Genomic DNA, 23,883 nt, shown 5'->3' with positions numbered 1-23,883 from the left:
AACCAAGGCCGAACGTATTGGGAGTCGCGAGACGTCAGGAAGTGGGAATGGTGTACCGTAAATACTGTAGTTCATGTGTACCGTAAATACTGTAGTTCATGTGTACCGTAAAAACTGTAGTTCATGTGTACCGTAAATACTGTAGTTCATGTGCACCGTAAATACTGTAGTTCATGTGTACCGTAATTACTGTAGTTCATGTGTACCGTAAATACTGTAGTTCATGTGTACCGTAAATACTGTAGTTCGTTTGTTTTTGTGGTGCGCTTTTAGATGTTCATTTGATATGAATTTTATGACAATTAAATACGCGTCTCCAATTTCTGATATTAAACTATAGCACAATAATTCATTCATAAATGAAATTTCAAGGGTAAAACCCTAAACAAAGCTCAACTACCACACTTTGTTTTATTCATTTAATTTCTAAATATAAACCTTTGAGATGTTTTTATGAAATTTAAGTATTCCCTCCTTTAACAGTGGCCCATCACAACTATCTGTGATGTCAAATTATTTTCCTTAAACTATCCAAATAATTTACATTGTTTTATTAACCTGTTTAAGGTTCTCCGCCATTAATAAGAGCAAGTTTTGGGTTGCCAGGTTGTGAAAACTCTAGCTGTTAAGCACTGAATAGTAAGTCATTCAAAGTTAATCTTCATAATTCATTTCCAACTTTAAATTAAAAAGTATCAATTGTAGAAACTGGATACTTTAAGTCAAAAGCTTAATAAAGGCCTCTGTTTAAAATAAAAATCATTTATTAATACAAACACTTTGTTATACATTAACAGGAACAAATCCAACCCAATGAGAAAGCTACATTGAGCAGAAATGTGAACTCAGAATGTAAGTGTATTTTCCGGTAAACTCCAAAAAACATTAAAATAACTACATCACATTAGGTAAATTACAAAATGAGCCAAAAATACAAGCAATGCAGAAAAATAAGCTAATTGGAGTCTATTGAAACATTACAAAAGAAAGGAATACAACAAGCTTTATAGTTTGAAAAAACTGCAAAGATTTGACTAGTTTAACAGAAGAAAAGAAAACGGCCTGCGCTACACAGCTCTTCAAAATAAAAATAAAAGCAAGTCAAAGACAGTGGGAAACTTGTGGAATTAGCCTTCCTTATTTAGTGATGAAGATGACTGGTAGCATAGATTAAAAAACAAAATAAAAAATAACCTAAAAACACAAGACTAAGCACTGACCAGACCACTGAAACAAACCACTAAATTCAACCGAAACCCCCACTCTTAAAAAGTCCAGACAACTCCGTTTGTGCCCACATGTGCCACATAAAAACTCAAAAGCACAGAAGAAGCAAAACACGGAAAAGGCAGAGAGCACAGGCAGTCGCTTTCTTTGGAGAAGGCTCTGAAGACACCGCTGCGGAGCGCTTGGTGCCGATGGTTCACAGGCGGAGTGGTTAGAGTTTATCTGTACTGGTAGTTCATGCTGCCGTCGTCCCTGCCGTAGCCCAGTGGGTTGTGGTACTGAGAGTGGTTGGTGCCAAAGCCCTGGTTGTTGTTGCCACCGCCGCCTCCCACTCCTTGCGAGTTGTAATTGGACTGGTTGTTGAAACCTACAAGAAAGGTTTTGGTAGTTAGTGGATCGATTTCCCCCAAAAATTCCCGAATAGACATAGCAACACGTTTTGGCTTGAAACCGATGGAAAAACTGCAATTATATTTCTGGCCACTTGAAGGCGACGTAAACTAACGCAGAACACATGATACAACACCAAAAGAAGTGAAGATAGAATAATTTAGGATGTAGAGGTGTACCGAGAAAAATGGTGTAACAATGAGGTGTGTGTGTGCTTTAAGTGTTTGTGTCAGTGTCGTCGCAAATAATCCCGTCACTCACCATCATAACTGTAGTCCTGGCTGCCTCCGGCCCCGCCCGTCACCTGGCTCGGATAGGCGGTGCTGTACGAGTATCCATCCGTCGCCCCCTGGTTCTGGTTGAAAGTCTTCTTCCCCGGCCCGTAGCCGTACTGGTTGTAGGCGCCCTGCCCCGGGGGGTTGATGGGCTGGTACCCGCCTGGTATCCCACTGTTCGCCCCTGGGGGACCCGTGAAGGGCGCCTTCCCTCCCTTGTTCATGGGAGGTTTCTTTTTGGTGTTCTTCGCGGCAGACGTGGCGCCGTAGGCTCCGTCGTTCTGGTAGTAGGAGCCGTAGGAGCCCTGAGCCGATCCTGGCGCCGGGCTGACCGGGGGGCCGCCGGTCGGGGCGTTCGATGCCCCGGCTCCTCCGTTTGTGCCACCGTTGTTGTAGTAATCTGGGAGGCAACAGCACGGCACAAATCTTAAAAACGGGCACGACCTGGTTGTACTTTAAAAAGATGCTGCTTGCATACACTTTGGAATTAATTCAGACCCTGGAGTAACAGTGATGAATGGTGACGTAACATTTATTTTAAAAAAACAACGACTAAAAACATAAAACATTCCTTCCCAAACATTCCAAAACTCAGCAAGTCCGTGTGTGCAAACTTTGTGGAAACAGCCTCAGTTCATCAATAACGCTGTTACAGGTGGGATACTGCGACTACACACACGGCCAAAGTTAGACAAGCATGCATTCAGTGTAGCGTGGACTTAACAGTGTTGCCGATATGACACCGAGACGGCAGATTCTACATAAAACATGAGCATAAAAACACAACAAAAACAGACAGCTCAATCGCGTTTGGAAGTGACAGAATATTAAAATGAAATAAAAACACGTTAAGATTCCTTTCAGTATTCTCATCGAAGTAAACAGTTTGGAGGAAGAGCGAGCGAGCGAGAGAGAGAGAGAGGACAGGCGATCGCAGTCTTGACAATAATCCAAAAGGCAGTATGTTGTCCAGCTCCAACAGGCCTTCACTTAATCCTGATCCAAACAAACGGATACCAATCCCTTTGGCCGGTCCGACACATGGAGGCAATCCACAATAAATCAGCCCTGGTTTTATATTTGGGTGGGGGAGGAGGGAGGGGGCTCCAGGCGGTCAGGTACATCCACAGTAGGTGACTTTAGTCTACACGCATGCAGTGGCAGATCGTCTCCCCCGAGGTGTCAGGACGTGACAAGTGGAGAGGCACCACAGGGGGAGGGGGGGCTTGGGTTCACTTTAATCCCAGGGTTGCGGACTTGACGGTGAAGAGTTCTGTTTTTGTGTGTGTGTTTTCCTTTCTACAGGACCGTTTTTTGATTTTTATAAGACTGGGGAAGATCTATGTTGCAAACTCGTGGTAGCCATAGCAGTCTGAGACAAAGTCACCTAAAGAGTGAGACAGGGCAGAGAAGGGGGAAAAAATATATCAAAATTAGGTTTGTTTATTTGGAAGGTTTTTAATTTATTTTTTTTTCCTGCCATGAAATGGGCAGGCTTGTGAATAATTTGGTCAGATTGAGTTCAAACTGAGGTATTTAGTTGTTTTTTTTTAGATTTCTCTGCTCCTGTCACGCTCAGGTAGGTCAGTCCTCAGAACGGGCTGCCAGGGGGAAGAAAAGGGGTCTCATAGGAGGGGAGGAGGGGCAGGGAGGGGCTTGTCAAAAAACAGATACAATCCTGTGGCTTAAAGCAGAGAAATGTAAAATCATTGAACTGGGAATGTCCCAACATGGTTTATCATTATGTGGTGTCGTTTGCACTGGAGCCGTCTTCTCCAATAGGCTGTAAGTAACACTTGTCCAGTCCTGGACGGATGCACCACCCCACACCCACCACCCAAAGACACAACATCCATTTCTTACATGAAAGCTTAACTGCAGCCCAGACAACGAGCAAACATCCAGTCGAACCCGATTATCATAATGAATACTCACTGTATCCGGAGACAGCGTTGTTCCCATAGCCGTACGTTCCAAAGCCACCTGGCCGGATGAAACTCAGTTTAATATGCTGATTTCAAACCCCATCAATAATAATAATAGTAATAATAGTAATAATAATAGTGTCTCTTGGTGTTTTCCTAGAACAAAGGAGTACGTGTGCGGCAGTGAAAGGTTGTTACCTCCTTGGCTGTAGCCTCCTCCGTTATTGAAGCCCCTGTTGCCTCGCCCTCGCCCTCGTCCTCCTCTTCCTCGGCCTCTGGGCGAAGCAGCTTCTCCGCCCACGGACGCTCCCATCATGTTGAAGCCGGTGGCGTGCTGACGGGGACACAAACATTTTATTCGTACCCCCCTTTTTACATAATCTAATGAATAAAAATCAACGCTGAACAGCAAGTTAAACAGCAATTTCCCCTCTGATGACCGTAATTTAACCCGGTGAAGCCGAGCTCGTTAAACCTTTTGACAGAAAAACCCTTTGGGCAATTGGTCTATTTTTTGTTGACTGTTTTTAGCATTTATCGCAATTTTTATACCATGTCTAGTGGCCAGGAATATTACACTGTGTCCATTTACAATGTCTTTACAACTGACTGTATAGTTATTAAAGTTATTAAAGTTTACTTTCCCCGACTGCATCATATTGGACAGGAGAGTTTCTTACCATCGGTGGTCCTTTTTTCTTTTTTGCGGCCTCGGCCACGGAGCCCTCGGGGAAGAGCCGCTCCAGAGCGGCCAGGGCGGCGTAGGCCTTGGCCACCTTCTTGTTGGAGCCCGTCCCCTGAAACTTCTGGCCGTCGATCTCCACCTCCATGACGAAGCGCTTGTCGTGGCTGCCGCCGGTCTCCGAGATGAGCTCGTACTTCAGGCCGCGGCGCTTCTCGTTGAGCTCCATCACGGGGTTCTTGCCGTGCTTCGTCAGGATCGGTCCCTGTTGGCGAGCGTTCTGACAGACACAGAAACATGGTCAGTCAAGAAAATTAAAACGGGGCAGCCCAAAAATTGCCTCACACGATCGTCACTCGCCGACACACTGGGGGGGGGAGGAGCTTCTGTACCTCTGCGGTGTCCGCGGCGTCGGCATTGGCTGCTCCCGTGGCGGCAGCGGGGGCTTCGATGGGCGTTATGACCGGCTTCAATTCCTCCACAGCGACCACCACCACCGGCTCCTCTACTTTCACCGTCTCGGCGGCCTTTAGTTCCACTCCTGTGGGCAGGCCCATGTCCTGCAGCACCTGCAATCACACACACCGATTGTAGTAAAACATAAACAAAAAAACTCAAGTATAGGGGGAAAAACGGACAAATGCTGTTGTTTATGCTGCGCTCACCTTTACGGCTACGTGCAGCTTGGCAGTGCGTTTGGACGGACCAGAAGCCTCAAAGGTCTTGCCGTCCACCTCTACGGCCATAGTGAAGACCGGGACGTGGATGGGGCCGGTCTGAGAGAGCAGCTTGTACTGGAGACCCGGCTTCAGCTGGTTGAGCCTCATCAGAGCGTTCATGGCCTGGGGAGGCTCAGCCTTCTCCTCTGGAGCTGGTCCAGCATTACAAACAGGAAGAAACATTACTTTTTCATCAATGGGTAGATTCATACTTTTAACTTTACGTTCTAAATTTAAAGAGGTGACATTTTCAAATTGGTCATCATCTCTGAAAGCAAATGGTTTTCAATTAACGATTAATCCGTTCTCAACCTTCTGTTATCGAGGACGATACAAGGTTCATTCTGACGGAGGAATGAGTGCTTTCAGTAGGTTTCAACAAATACAGCGAACGAGCGCTTACATTTCTTCTGCAGCTTTTTCTTCTTCTTGTTTGGACTCTTGTCATCAATTCCCTCCTCTTCCTCGATGGGCCTTTTCATTGGTGGGGCGTACGCCGTGCTGGGTGGGATTTGCACTGCGTCGTACACACAAATAAAGCCATAAGAAGATGCAGGGCACCTGGTCGCGTTGCATCTATGCGGTGAATCTAAAAGCTAAATGACCAACCATCAGGATTGTTTGAGTCTCAGAGGTGAGCCAGCCCGGTTTACCTGTGTAATCAATAGGAGTCTCGCTACGGGGTTTCTTGGGCATCTTTGAAGGGAGGGGATCCATCCCAAGCACTTTGTGAAGCTGTCCAAAAGCCGACAGCCTTAAGGCATGCTGAAGACACAAGAGACTCATGTCAGCAACACGTTCACTAAACTGGAATAAATATGCACACGGGACCTCGTTTCACTCACTTGTGCGCTCGCTGTGATGTCTTCTCTCTGCTGGTGGTCCAAGTGGCCGATGGCATCTGTGGCCTCCTTCTCGCACGGATCAGAGATCCCGGCACCATCTATAGGAAGTGGACACGTGGGGGAACACTTAGAACTGGGAGGGGAAAATACAAATAAAATACTGCGAATGAAACTGAATGGAAAGAAGACACCTCACGTACATATACCTGCCATTAGGATGCCTGAAGCCAGACACTCCAGAACTCTCCGCAGAGCTTCCCCTGCCCCCATGGGCCGGTTCCCGGTGCCGATGGCTTTCTCACAGATCAGCTCCAGTGGCTGCAGAGCGAGAGAGAGAGCGAGAGAGAGAGAGAGCGAGAGAGAGAGAGGCTCGACGTTTGAGAATCAGACTCCGTTCATTTGCCAGGAATGTTTTCACAAATGAGGAATTTTCCTTGGCAGAAGGCGCAACATTAGACACGAGACGTTAGACAAGAGGAACGACTGTATTCAATTAAGTATGAGGTGAGAATAAAGCGCTCAGACAACAAATAACGTTAAAGTGTGTGCTAAAGTGTCGTGTGTGATTAAATAAGTGTAGGGGAGTGACCAGTAAGCGGAAGAAATAGTCCTGGGGGCGACCGGGTCAGTCAGTGGGGGCCGGCGCTCTATTGATGAGCACGACTGCAGACGGGAAAAAAGGGTGCACTTATTAAGCTTGGCCACTAACGGAGAGAGATGGGATGTCAGCAGATTAACAACTAGGATGTAGCAGCGTAAAACAATCATAACCATCTGATAATATAATAATGAGCGCTTCAGGGTTTTGGGGCAGGCAAGTCAGTTTGAGAAGCCACGTTCTCCTGCGCGTCATGAAGACTTTGCTGCATTGAGGCTGTGGAGAGGAGGCGCTCGCTCACCCAGCCACGGAGCGGGGCCCACGTGGGGACGCGGGCGCAGAGGTCCCGCAGGATCCGGATGACGATGACGCAGGAGCGCAGCCCGTTGGCTCTGGCCTGAGGACACAAGCAGGGAGGGGCACGGGGAGGACACGCAGGCCTTAGTCGACGAGGACGACCGCATGAGGCACAAAGCACCACAAATGGCAAAATCAATTAAAGTAAAGTGTGTATTAAAACGGAAGCCATACAGACTACAACAGCTTAGCTTTGTCATTATGGAAATGTTGAGTGACAGAATAATGTCTGGAGGCCCCTAAAATATGATCGGTCGACAGCGGTCGTGATCTGGTGCCGGGATCAGACGCAACATGCTCATACATTAACGTTCAGGAAGGAAAGTGTGAATAAAGCCACCTCAAACTTAATGCTAGCTTTAATGTGCAACAAAGAAATCAAATTTTGTGTGTGCCGTCATTTAAAAAAAAAGGCAGTGGTGAAGTCAGTGGTAGCTACAAAACAAAACAAAAAAAAACCTCAAGGTGCAATATTCCCGTTGATTTTGTGGCACACAGTGACAGAAAAGCCAGAGAGCAGGAAGTGTTGAGAACACATACTCTACAGAAGCTGCAGAGATGGAGCGCTGATTGTTACAGAGTGAGAGACAGAAGATGACGAGCCACAGAGCTAGAATGAGTCATCAACACGGCCCACTACAGGAAAAATGATGTGTTTTTCTCCTCAAAACTACAGAATGAGGCCACGGGGCTCTACGAGCAGCTTATAGAAATGTGAAAACAACAACAGCTCACTCACACCAACACTGACAAGAAATATTGCACCTGAATACAGGGAGCATTAGTCCCAGATTATTGTTGTTGATTGAGTAAAGCAGCTGTGAGGTTGGCTACAGAAGTCAGGGACTAAAAGCAGCATTGAACTTTAAAGAAAAAAAAGAGGCACTGCAATAGAACCTGTTAAGTTAGCAAAGCAACTCTACAACAGTGTAATGACAAAGGTTTCCTAAGAAACACACGTCCAGATCGTCAAGTATTACTACAGGAAGTACACTTCAAAAGAGTAAATAAGAAGAAAAAAAACACACTGAACGCCCAAATCAAGAGACAAAAGAACAAATAGCATAAAACCAAACTCAAAACTACTTCTGTTTTAGAGACAAATAAAGACAAGATCCAAACCTGGAACCACTTAGCGTGGCGGAGAGACGCCAAGGCAGTTAGGCATTTCTGCCTGTCCAGAACATCCGGGGGATCGTTGACTGAAAGCGATTCTATTGGCAGGTGGAATAAGAAGACAAGGTACAGTTTGACCAAGGGGAGTTCTGTCAGCCGGCCAGGGGGAACACAGGCAGCCTTCCCAGACCACGGGCAGGAAGGGGGAAGGGGAGGGGGACCCCTCCACTGCAGAACCACTAAGCACCGTCAACCTCCCAGTTGATATCGCTTTGTACGGCCCGGCACACAACGGTTGGACTTAAAACCCAGCAGAACGACAGTTTTAAAGTGGGTTGTAACCTGACTTGGCAAAAAATATATATACTAAAAAGCATCCCCATCGTAAACTAAAAGTGCATGCCTTCAGGGCTAATTGGTCGTATCAAATGGGAGGTTGTTTCTCCGTGCTTGCTTCAGTGCTTTTTCCTTTTCGGACGTTACCGGGAGGTAGAGCCCCTCCCCTTCGCCCCTACACTGGGTGCGCTGCACTTTGCCCCTTCCGAGACAGAGAGCGGCCAGTTGGTCAAAGGTCCAGCGTCCCTAAAAATTGACAAACTAGAAGGCTTGACAGAGAGAATCAGAATTGGAACCACAGGCAGAAGTTATCAGATGCACAAAAAGTGGGGTATAAAAACAAGTCCACACTGCAGCAAAACTGATGGCTTGAAAAGAAATAAAAAGGAGACCCAAACCGGGCATCGCTGTTCGCGCAGGGCTACAGATAAAGTTGAGGTTCAACACCTGCAAAAACAACGTCGTCTATAAATGGCTTCGCCACAATCAGGCTCAGTGATTACATACTTCTGTAATGATGCTGTCGTCTGTGACTCTCACAACTTGGGGCCGGAGAACGCCTTGCGTTTTTGAGCGTGCAGAATCCAAGTGTCCCTCGTCGTTATCTGTAACCCTGAGCGTTCCCTGCTAATGAACATCAGACGGTCAACAGGCCGCTGTTGGGTCGAACGACAGAGGACAGTTCCACCACTTGTTTTGCTACTCATTTTTGCTGCAATGCGAACCGTTCACCATCAATGATAAAACACATGCAAACAAAGTGGTCTCTCTTTTTGGTTAAATTCTCAGTAAGCCTTCATTTTGTTGGTGACCTTGATCGTTAAGGGAGGGGGAAGAGAAAGCCACGTCTTCAGAAGTCAGTAAGCTGCCTGCCCTATACTGTATATTGGGCCATCAAAAATGTACAATTACATCACATGGAACTACGAGAGAGAGAGAAAGAGAGAGAGACTAGAGAGCTATAAACATAGCACAGTTTCATTACGTGACAGTGCATTCTTGTCCCCCAGCTCCATTGAAGGCCCAATAAACAATATCTATCTAGCCTGGCTGCCGGCCGAGCCTGCCTGCTTGTTGAGAGGCGGCGGCACTGAAGAAGCACTGGGGCCCTCGGGGGGCCGGCGCTTACCTCCGGGCGTGACCTTCTCAATCTCCTCGCGGACCAGCGGGGACGTCAGGTGAATGGTGAGGCTGAGGGGAGGCTCCTTGGTGTTCTTGATGACAATACTGGCCTCGTGGACATGCTGGGTCACCACGTACTTGTCTTCTGTGATCGCCTGCAGGAGAGCAACATGTTTAGGACATGACAAAGGCAGTAGGGGTGGGAGAAGAAAAAAAAAATCAATACAGCATAGTATCGCGATATTTTGCGTGGCAATATTGTCTTGATGCACAGAAGCCGAGTATCGATCTTTTATTATATGAATTATGAACCTTTTGGTCCTAGAATAATTAAACTAAATGCTTTATCAGCCCACTAGATGGTGCTGTGTTTTCTGGTCAGCAGAGATCCCCGTATCAGCGTGATAGCTAGGACTTTGTTCAAAACAAAGAGAGAAAGAAATAAGAATTGCATCATCCGTGTTTTAAATCAAAAGTCTGGCGTTTACTGTCACTTGTAGTGCCGCTGCTCGCAAAGCTGTTGCACAACACAACATTTGCGACACACCGCTTTTTAAAAAAAAAAAAAAAAAATCAAACTGGCTACAGGTACTTTTGTAGCATTGAAAACAGCCGTCATCCTGACGCACGTTCCTGAAGTTAGGGAGCTGTGTGCGACTACGGGTAATATTAGGATCGCAGACACGAGGGCGTTTGATGTTCCGACGTTTTGGGGATTTCCACAACAAGTAAAAAGCAGAAATGGTGGTTATTTCCATGGTAGACGGCGAAGATGCTAACGGTTAAGCCTCTGTTGGTGCTCTGAGCTTGTTCACAGTCTGCGAGGGCCATCGCTACGGGGCCAAGAGCGGGTTTTAAACAAAGCTTCAGCCGAGCCTCGTTCTCACCTTTAACTGCGCCAAAAGGTTTTCAGACACTCGCTTCAGCAGATTGATGCTCGGCTTCTCCTTACAGAGGAGCACGAGCTCCAGGTCCAGGTCCCCCTTCAGTAGCAGGCCCTTGGCCACCAGGCCCACCCTCATTACACCCCGCAGAGAGCGGGTTGCCTGGTCTCTGTGCTCACTACCACAAAAAAACAAAACATGGCAAACATGGAAGACGCACATGACAGACAAGAAAAAGAGAGCAGTGGTCAGAGAAGAGGAAACGCGTCCTACTAACCGACTAATTTTCCTACGAGCTGAACATGAGGATGGCAGCCCTGACATCGCCTCACCTTTCCTTATCGGTGTCTGCGTTATCAGAGTCAGACTTCGGGGGTACCTTCTCCTGCTTATCCAGCCAGTCGGAGACGGCCTTGAGGGCCCGCTCCGTGTGGGAGACCATGTTTTGTACGCTCTCCAGCTCCTCTTGAGTTGGATAGATGACAGAGTGTTTGGCCATGACGTGGCGGTCATCGTTCATGAAGACGCGCATGGAGCGGTGGCGCATTGGAGGCGGCTGAGAAGACAAAAGATCCATATAATAAAGAAGACTATACCAGAGATTCATGCCGAGTCCAGGTAAGCAAAAACTAATTTATTGCAGATACAAAACAGACTGTGCTTTGAGAAAAAAAAGATCAGTATTCACATACAACAGAGACCTGTATGAAGGAAGCAGAATGACTGAACTAAGTAGATAACTGGACAGAAAAGAAACAGATCAACTTCAGACCATGTTGCCGTTTTGAAAACGCTCCAGGTTTGATTCAGAACAGTTATTCAACAAGCTTAATTAATCTTGCTTTATGAGACAGGCTAACGGCCGACCTGCAAAACGCCAGTTCTGTCAGTCTCTTGTCTTTGATCAATTAAAAACAAAATAAAGAGCAACGTGGTCTCGTGTCTGGGCCAAGCTTCTAACACCAGTGATTACACAAGCCCTGTGTACACACAGGCAGCCAAAGCCAATTTAGAGGGGAGCGGTGATGTGGAAGCTCGAGCATGTGTTCCTAAAGCCCCAGGCAGACGGCAGAGCGACGAGGCGCTGGCAGCAGCCCTGTGACTTAAATTAGAGGCGCCGCGTTTATTTGTCCCGTTACCAGTGATATCCCACATTGAGGGAAGCGTGCCTGCTGCTTCGGCTGCTGCTGCCGGCCTACTTGTCAGGCATCAAAACACATCATACATAGATGCTGAAAAGGAAATCATTACCATTGTTGTTCGAGAGACCGTGGCGACTCCCTTATCCAGTGAACCAGTGTTGAAAAATTTCTTCTTGGCTGCAGATGACAATGTTGCAGTCCGTCTGCACAGAGGGGAGGGACACAGACACGATTTAATTAGATTTCAATGACATTTCTGTATCTGAGGTTAGAATCCAAACACGTCCCTGACAATCCTTCTCTTATCTATCAGTGGCATAGAGTTGGTACTCGCTGGAACAAGAGGAGGATTGTTGACCCAGCACCGCATGCCTCAGGGATTAAAAACTCAACCAGGCTTTCCCCAGGCAGAGAAGCGGAAACCTGTGATGCATCTGATTTGTAAGCACACATGCCTCTTCACGCGAGCAACAGCTTTGGACACCTTTCATTGTTCTAGCAGGTCAAATGTGCTATGTTATAACGTTATGTAGGCAAGTATATAAATATACACGTCTGCTAGACTTAGTAACACACACACGTGAGGTCCGCGCTGCTCGATGTGATTGATCTCTGGGTCGAGGTCAATCCAAGTTATTCACGGATGACTGTCTGTTCATCTGTGGCGCCTCAAATGTTGTGATTGTTGCTGCTACAGAGCAGCAGCAACACGTGATGTGGGTGTAACAGCGGGGTGAAGTGAACATGCAGGACACCTTGTTCAGTCACCGGGACACGCCCACCCGCTAAGATGTTAAGATAATGTGACGGTCATGAGCAGCGTTACACGAGTGATTTACGTCAGTTTCCCGTTGCAGTAAAGGCAACGGAGTAAATCAACAACCAGGATAAACATCGCCCCTGTTGTTGTTGTTGTTGTTTTAATCAACAAGTTGCGGCCGCGTGGCACGGGCACCAACACGCCCCTGGCACACCTGTTAAACCGACACACAATTGTGTTGTGTATTGCAGGCTCAAGAGCGCGGTGTGAGTAAGAGTTATCCCGTCAGTTGTGGGTCCCAGACCCCGCAGCTCCATCAGGGAAATTTAAAAACAGACGCCATTTTAATTCAGTGCAGAGCTTTGACTGGCCGCGGCAGCTAGCTCGCTAGCTAGCTAGCTAGCACACAACCCCCCCCCCACACACAAAAAGAAAACGGCTCACCCGTCGTTTACAGCAGAGCCGCAGCACACACAGACATCACGCTGGTCAACCGAGTCACCACAAAGAAGTGCAAAGACTTCACGGGAAATTATGTTTCGGATACCGGACTGTCATATCAGACAGCAAAATGGTCGAGGAGACGAGACCCCGTTTCAACGCTTAGCCCCAGCTCGCACTTAGCAGGTTAGCTTAGCTGAACAAAGCCAAGCGGACACACTTCTGACGCACTTCTGAAATAAAACCCCCTCATGAACCGCTCACAGGCTTCGTCAGTTCACTTGGCGTCCAAAGGCCCCCAAACAACTAACCCCGTTCATGCTATGGGCTCAATTTATGCATTTCTTTCTTGCTCACCGTGGTGTCGTTGCTTCTAATGGACCGCTGCACGCTCGCTCCCGGTCTCAGCCAGGAGTGCGCACGGAAACGCCCACGATGTGAAAAACGGTGATGCTGATTGGACAGAGATTACTGGTGACTGCAACTGCAGCCAATCGGAAAAGGGGGCACAGAGCCGGGGGCGTGGCTACTAATGATGAATTTTATTAAATTGCCTCAATGCAACAGCTGGCTCATTCATTCAAAAATCATATTTCAATTTTACATTATATATGTATATATATATATATATATATATATATATATATATATATATATATATATTTATATATATATATATATATATATATATATATATACACACACACTCTCTCTCTCTCTCTCTCTCTCTCTCTCTCTCTCTCTCTCTCTCTCTCTCTCTCTCTCTCTACAGATATAGAAATATCTGGACACAGCTTGTTAGGTCACATGTTTTGTTTTGAGGGAGCTGCAAAGTGTAATGAAAATGAATTAACCGTATCAATGTCCTTTAAAGAAAACAAATGTGAAAGGAAACTCGTAAATGCATTTATTAAACATAAACATGGAATAATTCAATTGAATGGGCAGAGCTCTTCACCACAGATGGTTCGGACGTCTGACCCAAAAAAATAGTTCAACATGAGTTTTATACATGAACAATTAATATTGAAGTGTTTGCCCCCCTGCTCCTCCTCACAGTGTCCTCCTTCCCACCAGGCAAGGCTTGATGCCGTCTGGAGGAGGATGTTGTTTGGCTGCGGCCCTGAGTGAGAGGCACAGCAAGAAAACAAACGAAAGGAAACCCCAAACAATAAAGAGATCCAACTGTTATTGTCCCACTCGGATGGTGCCGATCAGACTAGGTCAAGATGAACTCTCTGCTTTCACTGAAGAGAGTAACGTTAGCTGAAGTTAGCTGGTAGCGCCGGGCATGCTGCTCGCATTTTGTTGAAGGCAGATCTCCAGCCCCAGGTCATCTATTATGAGTCCCAGAGAGGTGAAATGTGATTTTCTCTTCTTCTTCTTCTTCTTCTTCTTCTTCTTCTTCTTCTTCTTCTTCTTCTTCTTCTTCTTCTTCTTCTTCTTCCTCTTCTTCTGTGTACTAATAATTGTGTTCCCTATCATCAGAATGAGCAACTGAGCAACACCAAATATAGTGTAATAGAACTAGCAACCACATAGAGTACTGACAGAGTGAGTGTGCCGAAGAGCAAAAACATTTTAGATATCTTTTTTCGCTGTCTAATCTATTTTTACAACTCGTTCTACGTTAAATTGTTTAAAGATTAAAACTTTTGTAAGCATGTTGCCAACAAGAGACGTCATTCCTCCAACAGACTTCTACGTTCCAAAGAATCTCACTTTCATGGATCGCTTTGAATCACAAGACTTAGACATTCAAAATGACCTCATGTGTAACCTACATGAAACACAACAGTGCTGTAATACAACGTCACAATAAAGGGCTGAATTCAGCTGATTAGAAACGTCCGTAACGCAAAGTTTGCCAAAATGTGAATCTTCCTAAGGCTGATGCTGCAACGAAACACTGGATCCCAAGCCTGACTGTTTCCTCCCGTAGAGGATGGGGGACGGGTACTAAAGTGATTTTTCTGTGTATGTTACGGTCATCATTACAGCTTTCTATCTATTATGATACTTAATCCAATGCTTATTTAATAGTTACTGGTAGAGGAATCAATTAGATCAACAATTAGTTCCTGATGATTGTTATGATAATAAAACCGTGTGGTTGAAAGTTTAAATTGTTGTGATTGTTGCTTCAAGGACATGTTCTGTTGAATCCAGTTCCCTGGAGGTCGGATGACTCATCTCCAAAGATCGTGTCAGGGTTAAATACTATGTTGACATTCCCTAGCTTGCTACCACATCGAGTTGCTTTTTGCAAAAACAGCGAAAGCTTTAACTTTATTGATGATGTGCATATGTAAATCATTTTGGGTAACATGTATTGATGCGTTGATGAATTGTAAATACTATAAAACTCTGTCGAACAAATGTTCTGGGTCGGACCGAACCATCTGTGGTGAAAGAGCTCTGTTTAGTTATTCCAAGTCTCTGTGACAGCAGAGGTTAACCTTGTAGCTCGTTAAATAATTATATATTCTATTGAACCTTTGAACAAAAGTTTACTTTTTGTTTTAATCATATTTGAGAAAACTGATTTCCACATTCTTAGTTTGATTAGCTTGGTTTGTGAAATCTTTCCATCAGGACATTTATTCTTTGTGAAGACGGAGGAGAGTCAGAATTACAACATGATGGACAAATAGACCCAGAACGAGCTGAGCGATACCTCTAAAATACAAATGATAAACAACAGACCCTCCTGACCTCTATCTATAGATTCGTTGCGTCGGCCATAGTCACAAGACAACAAGGACCTGTATGTTCCTCAGCCGGAGGCAGACAGATACAACCGCTCATGTGACTCTACCAAGTAGTTTGCAGAGTGTCAGAGTTCACATACCTGCAGGTTTCCACCAGCGGTACCTGCCAATATCCCTTAGTCAGGTCCAGGGTGCTGAAAAAAAAACCTCTCAGGGGAATGACTGCTTTCAGTTTCAACAAATACAGCAGAAAGAGCATTTACATTTCTTAAGCAGCTTTTTCTCCTTCTTATTGAACTCTTATCGTCACTTCCCTCATCTTCCTCAATGGGCCTTTTTGGGGCGTTCGCTGTACTGGGTGGATTTGCACTGCTTCACACACAAAATAATGCCATAGGGTCTTCATGCAAGGTACCTGGTCCAAAAACTAAATAACCAACAATCAGGATTGTTTGAATCTCACTGGTGACCAGCCGGGTTTACCTGTAAACCATGTCCATGTCACAGGTTGTTGTACGTGTCCATGTCACAGGTTGTTGTACGTGTCCATGTCCATGTCACAGGTTGTTGTACGTGTCCATGTCCATGTCACAGGTTGTTGTACGTGTCCATGTCCATGTCACAGGTTGTTGTACGTGTCCATGTCCATGTCACAGGTTGTTGTACGTGTCCATGTCCATGTTACAGGTTGTTGTACGTGTCCATGTCCATGTAACAGGTTGTTGGACGTGTCCATGTTACAGGTTGTTGTACGTGTCCATGTCCATGTCACAGGTTGTTGTACGTGTCCATGTCCATGTCACAGGTTGTTGTACGTGTCCATGTCCATGTTACAGGTTGTTGTACGTGTCCATGTCCATGTCACAGGTTGTTGTGCGTGTCCATGTCCATGTCACAGGTTGTTGTACGTGTCCATGTCCATGTTACAGGTTGTTGTACGTGTCCATGTCCATGTTACAGGTTGTTGTACGTGTCCATGTCCATGTCACAGGTTGTTGTTTGTGTCCATGTCCATGTCACAGGTTGTTGTACGTGTCCATGTCCAGGCGGTCTCGTGATTTGTTTACCTCCCTCAATAAGTTCTTGTCCCGCTGAAGACAGAACGCAGCCTGGACTGCTCACACATCCCGGCGGTGCTTGTATGGCAGCGAGGACACTGTCTCCTCCTCGGGCTGGCCTTCTGTCTGTTCTTTTCACAGTGTCTTCCTTTTCTTTGTGGGGACAGGAAAGTGGCCTCTAGGGGGGTTTAGGTGGCTCATCCACACTCAGGAACTATACTAACACTGTTATTATTAAACCTCCACATATTATTTACCAAGAAAACATCACTTCTGTAAAAGGGGACGAATGGCTTATTTGATCTGTATCTGAGGCTTGTAACCCTGCAACGAGTAAAACACGTCACACTCACGTCAGCACAACCATTATCATCCACTGGAGCAGGTCCTACTTGTGCTCATAATCTTATTTAGTAGGTTAGTGCCTCTTGTGGCGTTCCACAAAGGTCAATACGTGGTCCTCTTCTAATCAGTCTATGTATGTTTCTATTAAGCCAGCTTTTTTTATTCTTCTTTCACATGATATTATCACATAACAATATTGACGCTATTGAGGACAAAATGCGTGAGATTTATCTAGATCTAGGTAAAATCTGAAAGGCATACAATAATCGCATCTCTTGATTCTTTATCTGTGAAAACAAGTGTGTCGGGCAAGTCTGGGTGTTGTCTCAGACACGGGTCTAAGTTTTAATGTCATATCCTTTTAGCATCCATAAGCATGGCTACAGTAAGAGGGGGGGGGGGCGAGGGGGGGTCCTGATGGTCTTTAGCATTGTGCTAATAGTTTTACATTAGATTAGCGCGCTCTAGAGGTGTTGATGTTACCTTAAGACAGAGCCTGCAGGCTGGTTCCCTGTTTCCAGTCTTTGTGCTAAGCTAACAGGCCTCCATCAAGACTACTGGTAGACATGAGCGTGCCTTGTCTCATCAGTCAGAATAAGTTGAATACAAGAGACATTACTTCAAAGCTTTGGCATCGATCATAAACCAGAATAAGATGAAACATTAACAGATCATTTATTATCCAATCGTACATTCCCTTTTGTTCACAATATCACATTCAATTAGCTTTTTCGCAGCTTCACTTCAGTCCCGAGAGACTCGGGGGGGGGAAATACTGCAGACACATTCACAAACACACAAAAACAGACGCTCGGTCACACTCATGTCACAGCACAACATTGTGTTCTTCACATCGTGAAGCTGAGGTAACGGCGCAGCCCTTCTTCTTTTGCTTTATTCGGCTCTCTCATGTGAGCATTTATTATACAAGTCATTGACTTTTACATTGCGTCGGAGAACAAAGCGAACCAAACCTTTGAGTTGAGATGTTTGCTTTAAGACTATAGGTACATACAGTCTTCACACATTGTTCTCCAACCTACGAAATCTCTTTCATTTGCGAGCGTCTCTCGTCGAGGACAGGCCGCCGTGCGAGCATGCGCTGCGTGTGGGCCTTGGTCTCTCGTGACAGACACGGTTCATATTTGTAGCGTAACACTGGCTCATACTGTACTCAGAACAACACACAAGCTGGTCGGTGATTTTTTTTAAAATTGGAACACGAGCAATAATAATAATCACTTTGGGTCCCAACACGTTTACTTCATTGACCCAAAGAGGGCCGGCCGAGCGAGACCTCCCTTTCCTTAGGAACCTTTCAACACCGAATATGGATCCAGATGATGGAGCGCTGGACTCAGTGCCGATCCCGCTGATGAGGGACATAGTCCTCCGTATATATATATATCTATATATAGATATATATATAGATATATATTCATATGTCCGTTCAAATCTTACTAACACTGTTCTTCTCTGAGTTCTGAAAGGAGCTGACCTCCCAGCGGACGGAGCGGAAAGTGCTCCCCTTGAAACTGGCCCGTCTTTTGGTGATGTGGTAGATTTTCCGGAGCACGGCGCGTCGCAGCAGGATGTAGACCCACGGGTCCAGGATCTGGTTGCAGGTCGCCATCCTGACGCCCATCACCATCAGTTCCCTATCAGCACAGTCGTTGCCCAGGAGGCCGCTGTAGGACTTTGTGGCCGACATCAGTCCGAAGACCTAAAAAAAAAAGACAAGATTTGAAACAATTAGAGGCTCATCTATTAAACTCGTATGATCTTAAATCAAAACACAATACTAGCCATTGATTAACCCTTTAAATTCATTGCAATGTCAGACAGTGCAGCCTCGCTTTGCTGAAACACACAGAGCATGAACTCATATTTGGACCCTGCACTCGTCCCCAGAGAGGGGGACTTGTATTTATTCACAGCAGAGATCAAAATGTACGATCACACTGAATGAGAGCGCTTGTGTTTTATTTTTATGTGCATCATTAGACTTTTAGAAAATAAAAAAACGACCTTTTTAGTTAAAGTAAGTCAATTTATAAAGCGCTTAAAGCACTCGGAGCACAACACAAGTTGGCATTCATGCTCACGCGCACACTGGCAGCATGTATGTTGGACGAGGACTGAACCGCTGACTAGTGGACAACCGCTCTTTCTCCTGAAGCATGTTATAATTGTGCCTAATATTTCGGGCACAAGGGTTAGGGTGAACTGCAACGGCCCCCTCCCACTAAACAAACTCTTTCAGTGTGAAGGCGTCATGGTCAGAAAGTCGGTGCTCGTTATTGTGACTTTAACTCAACTTCCAGAAAGACTGCATTTAAAAAACTAAAACAAACAGAGCTGCTGCTCTGTTGAACTTATTGTGGAATTCAAAACTTCCTGTTTCCTGCTGAACGGTTTGTGATGCAAAGCGGTGAACTGTCCCATTTCACATCCTCCTAAACAACCGTTTAAAGGGTCCGCTCATCACTTTGTCTTGGGTATGAAATTCTGTGCATAAAAATCTACCAAAGTTCTGTTCCTTCTTTCTTTCTTTCTTTCAATCGTTTTAATTTAAGTTTCTACAAGTTAAACATTTCCTCAAACTGAACAAAAAAAGTTCTGTTATTAAAAATCAGTCAGCTGCAGATGATGCGTGTGCTCAGAAGTGTTAAAGAGCGAGTATGTTCACATGTTCACTGGATTGCATTTTGGCGTATATTTTCTTCATATATAATATGTTCATATGATGACATGTTGATCTACATTTGAAAATCTGTTTCAGGCTGAAGAAGCCCTCTTCAAATGAGATGATTTCAGTCTGCTGGACGTTTCCCCCGGCACTCACCAGCAGAGGGCTCCAGCAGATGCAGGAGGTGACCATGATGCCGACCAGCTGGACCACCATCTCGGTGTCGTGGGAGCCGGCCGAGCGCCGTCGCGAGCACGACCTCTTCTTGAGCCGCGCCCTCACCAGCGTGATCCCGCTGATGGTGTTGCACACGAAGGCCGAGGCCAGGGAGGTCAGCGCCAGTCCGGAGAAGAGCGTCACGAAGGCCAGGTCCGTGGCGTCGGTGCCCTCCATCACCCTGATGAAGCACCACGTCCCCGGGTACTGGTATGTGTAGGCGCCCAGCCCGAAGAAGGGCAGGAGGGCCACGCACACGGCCAGCAGCCAGATCAGGGCCAGCGCCATCTTTGTCCGCGCCGTGGTCACCAGGCGAGCGTGCAGCAGAGGCCTGGTGACGCCCAGGCAGCGCTCGGCCGCCATGGCGCAGCCCAGGAAGAGCGAGCACAGGCCGAAGAACACCATGCACCCTCCCAGAAACAGACAGGACACGTCCGGGTTGTTGTCGCCGCTTTGGAAGCTGGAGACGGGGCCCGCCGAGTACCTCCTGAGCACGAGCGCTCCGAGGATGACGTGCCCCGCCAGATCCGTCGCCACCAGGGAGCTGGCGAAGAGCAGGAACGTGGCCTTGGAGCGCCGGCGGAAGCGGTTGTACGCCTTGGCGAGAATGATGAGGGCCACCACGTTGAACAGGATGCCCAGAGTCATGGTGAGGCCGGCGGACGTGGGCGTGCTCTGCGGACGCGTGGCATTGCACAGCTCCTGCATCACGGGCGTGTGGTTGGAGGAGTTGTTGTGCTGCATGGCCAGCATCACCGCCGGGCCCCGGGCCTGACGGGGCTCCTCTGGCTGAGCTGGTAAAGAAAAACCAGACAAGGTTAAGGTTCTCCGTTCCACGCGCCGCCTTTTTCCACCCAAATCACTTCTCACGCGGCCTTCAGAAGCTCCCCACGGCAAAGAGGCCCAGCTTTCAATCCCCACAAGTGAGTTCTTGAGGTCGCGGTGCAAGGAGCTCACATTTTCTCTTGATACGAGGCGGCGCTCTTAATGTCTGAGCAAGTTCTGACAGATGCTGTTGTCGCCGAAAGCTCCTGCACACATTCCTCTGAGAGTGGAGCCGTGCAGCAGCAGCGGCCGACGTACATGCACATTTATCTACACACGTAATGCTCAGCTCATATTAAATGCAGCTTTTAAAGTCACTTTGTACGCGGTGCTGTGTTTCATTTTGTCCTGTTCTTAGTGTTTATACTATATATATGTATTACTATATGTTTTATTTAAATATGATTGTATTGCTCTTTGTTAGTTATCTCTATGTTCATAATTCTCTCCTTTTTCTTTATATTGATTTTAATTTTTTACGAGATATATTTTCATGCTTAAATGTAATTATATATGCCTTCCTATACACAACCTATTAAACATATATCATATAATATATTACACATTTAAAAGCTAATAATATGTTATAAACATGATAAAAACTTAATCATTTACAAAACACAACACGATGATGATGTTACATAATAATACACACGCATTGCCAGACATACACCTCTGTAGCCCCATAGGGCTTAAAAGAGCATTTCAAACATTACATTTTCGTAATTAATATGATAGTGTTTCATTTATTTTTTGTACCTTTTTAGTATATTCAAAGTTTCTCCAAATAGTTTCAGCAAATTCTAACAGAATAAAACTCCCTGAACTTGGAACGACAGCCGGCGTGCACAGCATTTGCTCTGCACGCGGAAGATATTCAACCCACCTTTGAAAAAGCAAATCCATGAAGGGGGCGACCAAGGTCCCTCTGATCTGTACAGTTACTCATAACTGCAGCAAATAAGAACAAATTAATCCAGGTTGTGTTCTGGGATAGTTCCAAAGTAACAGGACGTCTTCTTCTTCTTCTTCTTCTTCTTCTTCTTCTTCTTCTTCTTCTTCTTCTTCTTCTTCTTCTTCTTCTTCTTCTTCTTCTTCTTCTTCTTCTTCTTCTTCTTCCTCACCGTTTCCCCATGTGCAGACTATGTGGTGACTCTCCTCTGAGAACAGGCAGCCTCTCTGTTACATTGCTCAAGCCTGTGACACTGCAGCAGCTTTTATACTGAGGAGCTGCACTGCGCTCACGTCGCCCCTGGAGGTCTCAGTGGGTCGAAACCCAGTCTGGTCCTCCCGGCAGAGGCTCCCTGGAGCGGACACGAGTGATGCTGCGCTACACGTCTAATATCTAAAACTCATGCTGGATCATACATCACTCCACCTCACCTCCCAATCATGAAGGCAGGGGCTTGAATATTAAGTCCGTAACGACAACAACCTGGAGAACTGAAACCTGCCCGAGGCTGGGAAATAAAACTCCTTTCAAGTATTACTTTTATAAGCAGTGATGCAGTTTTTTTGTGTGTGCCTGAAATAAGCATGACTTCATAATCACAAAAGCAAAAATGAGTAACAGTCTGATTGATGCCAGATTAGACTCTTCAAAGTAAAAGCCGGCCGTGTTGACGAGCTGAACGGTGCATTGTGCTTTCCCCCGCTGGAGATACATCGGCCCTCTTGTTTGTCAGTTGTAGAAATGAAAACACTGCCTTGCTCGGAGCCGCGTTTGAACAACATCGACATCCTGGTCGTCAGCTCTCATCAATTCAAACCAGCTGCCCCCCCGCCCGCCGCGACCAACACCGCCGTCTGCAGCTGGGCCTGCAAGGGGGTTCCCAGTCCTGCAGAAGACCCTGACCCGCTGCAGGGGACGCGAGGACTTAAAGAGACAGTTCACCCCAAAAGGAAAACATATTGTGCCTATTACCTGTGGTACTATTTATCACTCTGGATTGTTTTGGCTTGAGTTGACTAGTTTCAGAGATATCGGCCTCCTCTGTCTGAATAGTGGGACTCTGCGGCCCTCTGTGGCGCTCAAACCGCATCATCAAAATGAAAGATAAAACTCAAAAGCAGTGTCTCTGATGCCAGAAATCACGACCTGGTTGCTGAAGATGACTCAAAGGCCTCGCTGAGAGCAGTTTCATCTAGAAACTGTTTTAGGAGGCGTGCGTCTACTCATGGACGTTTGCGGCGAGCTTCAAGGTGAGCAGTCACGTTAGCGAGCGCGGTGGCGCTCGGCGAGCTAACCGCATCAAGTCTGGACTCAGGCTTCCTTCAGTGAGGTTGATGAGTTTGGTAGAAAGAGCTCCTTTGTGCTCCTTCATGAAACTGTTCACAACAAGGTCTGTGGACTATTGTGAGTCACAGGTTCGGGATTTCTGGAAAGACACTTTGCTGTTAGGTTTTTTTCAAATGTTTCTCTTTTCGGCACGTTGAGCGCCAAAAACCAAACGCCAAGTGCGGTGACATTGAAGAGACAGCAGGCTTCTCCAGGGGCGATATCTCCAAAACTAGGCAACTCACAGCTTGAGGGCAAATACCACAAAATGTGCATATTTGATTTGGGGGTGGACTGTCCCTTTAACAAAAAATCCCGGAATATTTTTGCGATAAGCCCGCAGAACAGATACAGACGCTCCACAAAAGGCTGCAGTGTCATATCGTGAAAAATAATCTGGAGCTTTTCGGATTCCCGTCATCACCAGACGGGCGTATCTTTGCACTCGTCTGAAATTCCTCCTCCAGAGAGAGAGAGAGAGAGAGAGAGAGAGAGAGAGAGAGAGAGAGAGAGAGAGAGAGAGAGGTCTTCTTGCTTCACCGCCGCCTCAGTATGTCAAAACAGCCGACGTGCTGACACACACAGCAGTGTGTGTCGACAAAAAACAACAATGTCCTCTTTGCACTGATGCGAGGGCCCATGTCCGCACATTTCAAAAGAGGGTTATTTTAATAAGGCGTTTCAAAAGCACACACCCGAGTCTGCAATGTTTGCCTGAACATGTTGGATTGCGGGTATGAATCCGGGCAGAGAGCGGGCTGTTGGAGACAGGTGCAGCTGCAGCAGTTGTGAGCGGGTGAGGGTTCATGCGCTCACGTCCGCCTGCGTGGTCTGGCTGAGGTTAGGGGCTAAGTGGAAGGGCTCACCGGGGAGGGGTCGGGCCCGTTGGGGTTAGGAGACAGGAAGCAAGTCTGCTCCGAAAATGAGCCAAACAAAAGAGGG

General features: G+C 46.4%; 2 protein-coding genes across 7 annotated transcripts; both read right to left on the bottom strand.

The window, feature by feature from the left end:
* Positions 1-746: 746 nt before the first annotated feature.
* On the bottom strand, positions 747-13,236 carry ilf3b (interleukin enhancer binding factor 3b). 6 transcript variants are annotated; one of them, XM_068578092.1, is made up of 18 exons: positions 13,177-13,236; positions 11,728-11,821; positions 10,809-11,032; positions 10,480-10,654; positions 9,600-9,747; positions 8,141-8,232; positions 6,963-7,058; positions 6,264-6,381; positions 6,064-6,161; positions 5,872-5,983; positions 5,622-5,735; positions 5,165-5,370; positions 4,892-5,068; positions 4,498-4,779; positions 4,016-4,151; positions 3,828-3,875; positions 1,879-2,292; positions 747-1,594 (listed from the first exon to the last, which is right to left on the bottom strand). In XM_068578092.1, exons 2-18 carry the CDS (start codon positions 11,728-11,730, stop codon positions 1,446-1,448), a joined length of 2,592 nt encoding a protein of 863 aa, XP_068434193.1. In that variant the 5' UTR covers positions 11,731-11,821; positions 13,177-13,236; the 3' UTR covers positions 747-1,445. The 6 variants fall into 6 exon arrangements, with proteins under 6 accessions (XP_068434193.1, XP_068434194.1, XP_068434195.1 ...); XM_068578093.1 differs by having other exon boundaries at positions 6,270-6,381; XM_068578094.1 differs by lacking the exon at positions 13,177-13,236 and adding an exon at positions 12,823-12,893.
* Positions 13,237-17,627: 4,391 nt separating this feature from the next.
* LOC137786934 (prostaglandin E2 receptor EP1 subtype-like) lies at positions 17,628-21,685 on the bottom strand. Its single transcript, XM_068579080.1, has 3 exons — positions 21,550-21,685; positions 19,779-20,632; positions 17,628-18,656 (listed from the first exon to the last, which is right to left on the bottom strand). The coding sequence occupies exons 2-3, from the start codon at positions 20,589-20,591 to the stop codon at positions 18,384-18,386; spliced, it is 1,086 nt and encodes a 361-aa protein (XP_068435181.1). The 5' UTR covers positions 20,592-20,632; positions 21,550-21,685; the 3' UTR covers positions 17,628-18,383.
* Between the last annotated feature and the right edge of the window lie 2,198 nt (positions 21,686-23,883).

The sequence above is a fragment of the Clinocottus analis genome, unplaced genomic scaffold, assembly GCF_023055335.1.
Source record: "Clinocottus analis isolate CAN_PGR_092001 unplaced genomic scaffold, fCliAna1.0.p SCAF_16, whole genome shotgun sequence".
In the NCBI taxonomy this organism is placed as follows: Eukaryota; Metazoa; Chordata; class Actinopteri; order Perciformes; family Cottidae; genus Clinocottus; species Clinocottus analis.
Note: the sequence above shows the minus strand (reverse complement) of the source record. Positions and strands in the feature narration are given on the sequence as shown.

What these genes read in the sequence shown, in the direction of transcription:
- ilf3b (XM_068578092.1), bottom strand. An exon ending in ACCTTTTGGCGCAGTTAAAG is followed by an intron (nt 9,748 to 10,479) that starts GTGAGAACGAGG and finishes GCTCTCCTGCAG; the next exon opens with GCGATCACAGAAGACAAGTA. An exon ending in GCCACGCTAAGTGGTTCCAG is followed by an intron (nt 7,059 to 8,140) that starts GTTTGGATCTTG and finishes TTGTGTCCTCAG; the next exon opens with GCCAGAGCCAACGGGCTGCG.
- LOC137786934 (XM_068579080.1), bottom strand. Translation starts at nt 20,591, where the DNA reads ATGCTGGCCATGCAGCACAACAACTCCTCCAACCACACGCCCGTGATG. An exon ending in TCTGCTGGAGCCCTCTGCTG is followed by an intron (nt 18,657 to 19,778) that starts GTGAGTGCCGGG and finishes TTTTTTTTTTAG; the next exon opens with GTCTTCGGACTGATGTCGGC.